This window comes from Osmerus mordax, chromosome 16 (genome assembly GCF_038355195.1).
Source record: "Osmerus mordax isolate fOsmMor3 chromosome 16, fOsmMor3.pri, whole genome shotgun sequence".
In the NCBI taxonomy this organism is placed as follows: Eukaryota; Metazoa; Chordata; class Actinopteri; order Osmeriformes; family Osmeridae; genus Osmerus; species Osmerus mordax.
The window spans coordinates 4,016,484-4,025,118 of record NC_090065.1 but is presented as its reverse complement, the minus strand read 5'-3'; the positions used below and the strand labels follow the sequence as shown (position 1 = coordinate 4,025,118).

The window sequence follows — 8,635 nt, the reverse complement described above, 5'->3', positions numbered from 1 at the left end:
AGGGAGGGAGGGAGGGAGAGAGGGAGAGAGGGAGAGAGAGAGGGAGAGAGGGAGAAAGGGAGAGAGGGAGAGAGGGAGAGAGGGAGAGAGGGAGAGAGGGGGTGCGGAGAGACAAAATTATGCGCGACAAGAAAGCGTGCAGTGGGTGCCAGTCTGCAGTCTGTGGGCTGTTTCGCAGTTCTAATTGGGGGAGAGGGTGGAAGGAAAATCTCAGTCTTGACAGGGAGTCTTCTTCTTCCTTTTACTTCCAAGATCTCACAAGATAAAAAAAGAGACTTTCAGAAAATCAATGCTAAAATGGATTCTGGGCTTAATGGATAGAAAAGAGGAGGAAGTGATACAAGCGAGTAGGAGGAGTGATGCCTGGGCGTGGCATATGTTTGTGCAGATGAAGCTCCTCTATTGATTTGGCGTTATGTACATCATCATGTGCAAATGGTTTTCATGGGAAGACACTGCCCTGACAGTGTACTATACAAGCAAATGGAGAGTTAACTATACACAGCCACTGTGAGTGTCTGGGGGGATATGAAGTTATCATACTATGGTTTATTTATATTGTGTACCTCACACAATATCCACACAGTTTGTCGTTGTGTTTCATATTCTTTATTGGACGTGTGGCTAGGCTGGCTTCCTGGGGGCTTACAGCTCGATTGACTTTCAAACACAGAGGAGGCTCATGGCTGTTGTCCTATCTGACAGCTGGATAAAGGAAAGCAATGCTCTGTTTATTTCTCTCAGGTACCAGCCACACAATCTCACTATCTCAGCCTCAGAGACACACAACACACAAGGAAACTGTCAGAAATCTCTGTGTGGTAAAATAATTAAACATGTTTTTTTTATGTATTTTTTTTTTTTGTCTTCTTCTTCCATAGGGCCTTTTGAATTGTCTTGTGCTTGTTTTGACAGAATGAACCAGTCAGTGCGCTCAACCAACCCTTGTTTCTTGTGTTTAGGTAACTGGGAGCTGTTTAGAGAGAGGCTGTCTAAACCCATACAAAATGTTCCTAGAGACACCTCAAGGTCTCTGCAGCCTGGGTGTGTGCACAAACAAAACACACACGAACGCACACACACAATGCACACATATACATCACCGCGTCGCCTTGTGGACCGTTGCCAAGCAACACTTCCCTGATTGTGTTAGTTGGCCGCTGACACACACGCACACACACGCATACCACACTCACACACACACACAAGCACACGCAAGAAACACCGGCTGAGGGATTGGAACACACTCCTCTCCTCTGCCACTCCCACTCTGCTGGTCCCTTGGGACTGGACGGCTCTTCCAAGACGAAGTATGCAGGGAGGAGAGAGAGGAGAGCGCCCAGGCTGCACAGCTTACACTGTCCTCTTCCGTGTTCCGCTACGGAGCCTTTGTGCTCCTACAGATGGCTTTCTTGGTGATTTCTTGTGGATTTTTTTTCGCAAACAGTGACCTACGACGTTAGACAGTTTACCCCTGTGATACATAGATGGAATGCTTTAAAGCCACTAGGCAGTCTTTTGTCCCTTCACTCGTTATTTTTTTCCTTGACTTCTTTTATCTCTGTAGACTGTGTGATGCAAGATCGATCTCAATGGCAACCAGCTGTCACGTATGATAAAAATAGAAGGCCGTGGATATCTGGTTTTATATTTTTATTCAGGGGATAACTATATTCTTGGTATTTACATGTAATATAGTCTTCATGTTGCAAAAGTCAATCACGATTGAGCTTCGTGAAGTCTATTCATCCTGACCAAAAATCCACATTAGACATCTCCAAAACTTCTATGAACAGTCTGTCAAGATTCCTAGGTCAACAAGTAAAGGCCAAACGAAATAGGCAGCCTCATCTAAACATGACCCTGCTGATTGGTGTGTTCTAGAAAATGTACAGTTTGGAGTCATCTAGGAAGCACAGTAAGATTCAATAGGCGAGAGGGGATACTTGTTATTGTATCAATATCTACTATAGTGTGCATGAACCAGACCTCCATGCAGATGTGTTATAAAGATTAGACATTGATTAGAGTTTGTGTTGTTTACAAAAATTTATTAATACAAATCATACAACATTTTCATAACATTTAGAAACGAAAAAACCCTTTTAGGGCTCCTGTGTATAATGATGCCACTCTACTAAGATTCACGGTTTTAACACATTTTTTTCATATAGGTAAAGATCAAACTTGTAACATTGAAGTAAGGCGTTTGGCGCTTTCAGTAAAATCAACAATAGGCGCTGCTATGAACTGGACATGAGTCCGTCATCGTGTTACGGATGTGGACAGAACTGTGAATGGGACGATCATTTGTTTAAGGTAAGTAAGTTACGGATCAATATCAAACAATCAACAACACCTTGTAATCAACATTAAACACTGGTAATTGGTTTCACAACTCTCACAGACACTAAACACACACATTTTGCCAGCCCCATCAACTTACTAACCTAAATATCTCACTCAGTGGTTGGCCATGCTTTGAATGCCTAATTCTACCGTTTCTTGGTCGAACCAAGATGAGCAATCAAAGAGAGTAAAGCAAGTTGAATGTAAGCTAATGGACTGCAGCATTGTAGGGCCACTAAAATTGCCATCTGTCACTTGTGGCGATTAGTTTTTTTTTCTCATGTCAAAGCAAGGCACCGAAGCCAAAAGCTGTTTCCATCTCACACACATGCACTTTCAGTCACTCATTTAAACATGCGCACATTCTCATACATTTACATTTAGTCATTTAGCAGACGCTCTTATCCAGAGCGACTTATAGTAAGTACAGGGACATTCCCCCCGAGGCAAGTAGGGTGAAGTGCCTTGCCCAAGGACACAACGTCATTTTGCATGGCCGGGAATCGAACTGGCAACGTTCAGATTACTAGCCCGATTACCTAACCGCTCAGCCACCTGACTCCCTCATACACACACACATCCTCAAACGCACACTCACACACACAAAGGCTGCAGGAAAAGGAGCCAGATTGAAGAAAGATTATATTTTGATACTTGCATGGGACGCAGGCCAAGGATAAAAACCATAGGGCGCATAATGCTATATTTGCATAATACTGAATAAATGCTTCCAGGATCTCTAAAAGGGGAGGATCTCTAACCCTCTGTAGGAGATGCGACTGTGTATTCATCCCTCCAAGTCTTTAAAATAGCATTAGAGACATTGTGACCTTTTCCTATTGTTGTGCTGCCTCAGTCCCCTTATGAATCTCTATACTGGAGGAATGTGGAGGGATTTAAATGGCAGACGGTCTCACTGTCAGAACTTGTTGACACTGCCCTCTCTCTCTCTCCTCTCCTCTCCTCTCCTCTCTTCTCCTCTCTCTCTCTGTCTCTCTCTCTCTCTTTGTCTCTCGGAGGCATAGTGATACCTCCTACATGGGCTGTTGTGTCCGTAACCAGGTGTGACGACCTCTCTGTGGGCAACACCCCCTCTGTGTTATGTAACATGCTCATTCACATCACTGTGTGTGCACTCATTTGTCTTGGCTGTTTATGCCTGCTTGTCTCTCTCTCTCTCTTTCTCTCTCTTTCATTCTCTCTCTCTCTCTTTGTCTCTTGCTTTTAGACCTTTCTCTCATTGTTACATAGAAATTCTTTAAGACACCTAACACGAGTCACTATTATCATAACAGTAAGCATATATCACAGGGAAAGCAACACATTAGTTGAGCCAATCTTTAGGCAAGGGATCCATAATATTTAGATAAATATACTATAAGTCACATGGACAAGGCAGTGTGTAAGGGCTTCCAAAATCTTCTTATGATTGCAAGCGGTGTAATTCAACAAGTCAATGCAGTATTTCTTAAATTTATGTAACATTCTCTGAGGGAGACTGAGATCCAACTAGACTAACAACCTGCTCCAACAAAACACTATCCAAACAACACAACATGCAGTTAGCCAACACAAGACTTAAGTTATTAACCCAAAAACTGCCTGTAAAATATTTTTGTTAAACTGAGAGTTTCCAAAAGATAAAACCTCATTTCTGGGTTTAGGCCTATTACCTGTGGGTGGATCTGAGCATTGAACATAACCCAACAGTGGAAGCTTACAAGAAAACTGAAAAAGCAAGATTCCTTTTTTGGATTTAAATGAAATCTACATACTGTGCATACTTTACAATACACACCAAACATTCATTAATAGCTCATGTATCAGTACTTGTTCTTGAGGGAAGGACTAGCAGGTGAGCAGGCAGCTAATGAGAATCTAACAGTGAACGCCTAGAGCTTCACCTATAACTAGAAGTGTACATGGTGAAATCACAACCATTACCACCAATGACCACTTTACCACATGTCACACAGTTATCCCATGAGTGAGTGACAGGCTGGGATTAATCCTCACAAATCCCGGAGAGGCATTTGTCCAATACAACCAAAGCCCATTTAGGCCTCCGTTCCAAAAGGTATCTGGAGGGAATGTGAACCCCACATATGACACCCACTCATAGGTAAATTATGTGATAGGCTTTGGATCCGAAACATCTATCAATTGATATCAGACTGTCTGTATATCTTACTGAGCACACCCACTGCATCTTTGGGCCTGTTTGGAAAACAAACAACAGCTAAAAAAATAGAACGTTGATTACAAAAATAAGTATAACATTCAATACTTTGATTGTCTTTTTAAAATCTATTTATTTTCTGCATATGTAGATGACTTTTTTAAGATTTCAAGCGCATACTGCTGAAGGTGCACAATTTCCTTTTTTCTAATTAATGTTTCTTTTCTTTTTTTTTCGTTTTCAACATATTGACGTGAAAATAAAGGATTGGTCCACAAAGTATAACAGTGCGGTATCAAGTGCTTTTGTACAAAAAGAAAAACAATATTATTATTAAAATATTCATTTTAATGGCTTTACTTCATACATAAATACATGTTTAAAGAACACAGGCGCAATCCACTGTTTGGTCAGTTATATCAGAATGACTTTGATTTTACGATTGGATATATACACAGGAGGGCATTTTGGGCTCTCTAAAGACGCTACAAGTATGAAAGCCGACGTCCTTTGTTCCTAACTCTCTGTCTGTACCTTCTTCCCAGGACCGCTGCGAGGTACTTCTTGACTGCCATCTGTTTTCGGTAACGACTATAGCTGTCAGTGAAGATCCCATCCGAATGTCTTTTGGATAACGGTTCCGACTCGTCTTCCATACTGGTCTCCTCCCTGCAAAACAAAACAAAAAACATGTATTAGGTTATAGCTTATGATTCAATTCACAAAATTATTGCACCTGCTACGGGCACGTCTCATTGTCTATTGAATTTGACTGATTAAATTTAATCTATGAGTAATATAATTTAAAAGTGATAGGCCTATGCATATCTTTGATCTGTGAAAAATTACGCACAATCTAAATCTTTCGTTTATTGACGATGACAAATATTTAATAGAAATGAAGATGTAGCCATAAGATAACTGTTTAATTATTTATGCATAAACCTTAATGTATTCTGACGCGTGCGTCTCGCTTTTTCAACTGTGTTCTCGTACGGAATCAAAATCCTATAGCCTATCGATCCAAACAGGCCTATTGTGAGTAATCAAATATCAATTTCTTTTATTAAGGCTTCCTACGAAAACTTGTTTCCCTAATAGCCTCTGAAAGGACCAAGCAATCATGGACGTTGAGACGCCACAACAAAGAACTAAAGAGTAGCAAGATGACTTGTGGTCAGTTGAATGGGAAGAAAATAACGTTTACACAAAAGGCACGAGACAATGGCACTTGCGAGAGAGAACTTAAAGACACCTGAATTTACACGAAAGAGAACAAAAAATGATGATGGCAGGTAAACGCTTATAAGAAATGCCCTTACCCTACACGTATTGTCATCAGAGAATGCAGATATTGCCTCGCTGTTAACTGACCCAGGATCTCTCTCAAGGCTCTATCTAATTCTTCATCTGCGTGCCTCTCTGTTCTGAGATGATAAAACGCCAAACACATAGATCAGTGACCAAACTGGGCAGACAGAACGAGCAAATAGCCTAAATGTGCCCCTCACATCTAAATGTAGCATTGCCTTCTTCGTCCTATTCGTCTAGATTCTTTTACACCCCCTCGTGTCTGTCTGTCTGTCTATCTATCTATCTACTGAAATATGAAAATAACACTTAACAAATAACATGAGTAACTCTGAAAAACAAAGCAAGCAAACATTATCGCAACAGCAAGAAATTCATCCAAGTGGAACCGCATAATAAAGTATATGGTTATAATTTTACTGTGTAGTTACCTCTTCTCTGGTGGGTAGTACAGCGTGTACACGTCGTCGTCTAAAGATGGGGGGCTTCGTATAGCAATTTGATCACTGTCAAAAGCCATGTCAGATAACGAATTTCCGTCTTCATCATATGCGTCGTTTTCAAGTCTGCAAAGCGAAAAGATGTGTAATTTATCTTTTCAGAAATGATTCTGATGAATCGGTGAAGCTAACTGCCAACATGATTTTAATGAAAGAGAGATTACAAGAAATTTTGCCTGGCAACATGATTTAGCCTTAAAGAAGATGATATAAAACGCATTCTACTCTAATTATAGCAAAAAAAAGTGCAGAGCTAAGCAGACTTCAGTTGAAAGTCTAGAACAGTTTAGAGCAGTTATAGTCTGGCCAAAGATCGGCTACAATTGAATAATTTCGGATGGGTAGGCAACTTGTTACTCAACAATTTTATTTTAGGCTACCATCAAACTCCAAAATTCGTCTGGGCAATTTGGGCAATACTTGGGCAATAGGCCTACGTGTTTTGTGAACTGCGTGTTTCAAATAACAAATTTGAAAATTTGGACTAAATAACGACTATTATAGGCTATTAAAAAGACAGACTAAATGCAACGCATATTTCCGTAGCAAAAACGGACTGCCTCCATGATTTATAATAAATCATAAATGGAGTTGAAATCGGGTCAATGTAAATATTCATATAAATTATTGCTTCTAACTTTAAATAAATCAAGATAAATCTCAATATAACGACGGAGCAACCCCATTTGCTTGCCTCGCCTCTCTTTGGTGACGCCATTCCCCCGTCATCCCATGGGCTATCCGTTGCATTGACTGCGCTGCATTTTAATAAGGGGAGTTCTATATAGTGTCCCAGTGGACTGGGAGCGCTCTACGCCAACTACTCCCTTGTCATTTTCCATATTACCCAAGCATAATATGATGAAAATTACAATACATTATTCTTCAAATGAATACGGAACGGGTCCATGCTTATGGACTGAATAATGTGGTCCAAAAATATGCTAACTATAACATGTAGCCTAGTGTAGGTTGCGTAAAAGCGCATGCATGCTAAGTAACCCTTTATGCTGCACAATGCAACCCTACGGTAAATTGTATTTTCAACAGAATTAGACATTTTGAGTTTAGTCTTTTGTCAAACGCCCATTCTTCGTGCGGTATATAGTAGACAGGTTAAAGAGAGCGATGGTGAACGTGATTGTACATACCTAATCTTTGGGTAACTTAGTCCAATAGGGGCGCAGAAGACGCTGTAGTGCATTATGATTCCGTAGATGAGCAAGACTAAAGTCGCTCTACTAGACCTGGCCATGCTGTTGAAAGATTACAAACAAGAGGCAAAGTTAAACAGGTGAAACCGCCAATATCTCGCCTAAATGATTATGAACATGCTTGCAGATTCAATTACTAAAATATGTTACAGTGCTTCCCCATTTATCTCCGGGTTTCATATACATTCATTCAAATATCCTCTTATCCACTTAAGAAAAAACCCGAGATGAAATCTATCTACTACATCCAGTCCATTCCTTAAAAGTTTAGGAGTGCCAGATGCGACACCAAATCCACTTTCCTTGGCTACGAGGAGAGTCTGCAAGTAAAACCTGTACGCGGGTCTTTGCGTAAAATAATAAATTCCAAAACTTTAAGGAGGGTTCCTTCATAGAATATCTCCAACTAAACCCATTCCGCCAAAATGAGCCTGCATGTTCTGACAGACCGAATACAGCCACGTACCTAAAGCAGAGGAAGAAGAGGCTACTGCTGTTGGATGCGATCCGGGCGCGGCTAGTGCTGAGTGTGTGAGAGATGGATATCTTTCTCACGGCACCTCTTGCTGAAGCGCCTCCGCCGTTTCTTTGCTTGTCCCTCAGAATCTCCAACCTCTGCACTCTTATACACAATGTATGACTAGTCGTTTGAACAAACAAAAAACTCAATGAAAAGCAATGCCGTCCTTAGTCTACATTTCTTTGTTCTAAACTTTTTGCTCTGTGCTGTGATTGCCACGGATTTTTATCCATCTATCGTGAGCCTTGCCTTTTTTCAATAAGTCACATTAAGGATGCTATAGACGTCATCAAGCCTTCCTCCCGGAATATAATGGTACAGTTCCTTCCTCGTCGATGAACCCGTCAGACACATTCCCCACCCCCACCGCCCTCTCATAACAAGTTTACTTCTGAACTTTCATCTCTTTTACAGGAAAGATACAATATTGGCTAAGGTCACATGTTTTCTTTTAAGCCAACTTTATGGCGAGGTGTTTCTCAGTTACCACGCAAAAGAAGGTTAGAGGTTTACATTATAGCATAGTCTAACCACGGATAAGTGAATTTGAGAACAGGTGGTA

At 40.8% G+C, this 8,635-nt stretch overlaps 1 protein-coding gene across 2 annotated transcripts; it reads right to left on the bottom strand.

The window, feature by feature from the left end:
- Positions 1–4,651: 4,651 nt before the first annotated feature.
- adcyap1b (adenylate cyclase activating polypeptide 1b) lies at positions 4,652–8,313 on the bottom strand. 2 transcript variants are annotated; one of them, XM_067253633.1, is made up of 5 exons: positions 8,020–8,313; positions 7,491–7,595; positions 6,271–6,405; positions 5,851–5,955; positions 4,652–5,197 (listed from the first exon to the last, which is right to left on the bottom strand). In XM_067253633.1, the coding sequence occupies exons 2-5, from the start codon at positions 7,592–7,594 to the stop codon at positions 5,014–5,016; spliced, it is 528 nt and encodes a 175-aa protein (XP_067109734.1). In that variant the 5' UTR covers position 7,595; positions 8,020–8,313; the 3' UTR covers positions 4,652–5,013. The 2 variants fall into 2 exon arrangements, with proteins under 2 accessions (XP_067109734.1, XP_067109735.1); XM_067253634.1 differs by lacking the exon at positions 5,851–5,955 and having other exon boundaries at positions 4,870–5,197; positions 8,020–8,154.
- Positions 8,314–8,635: the final 322 nt, after the last annotated feature.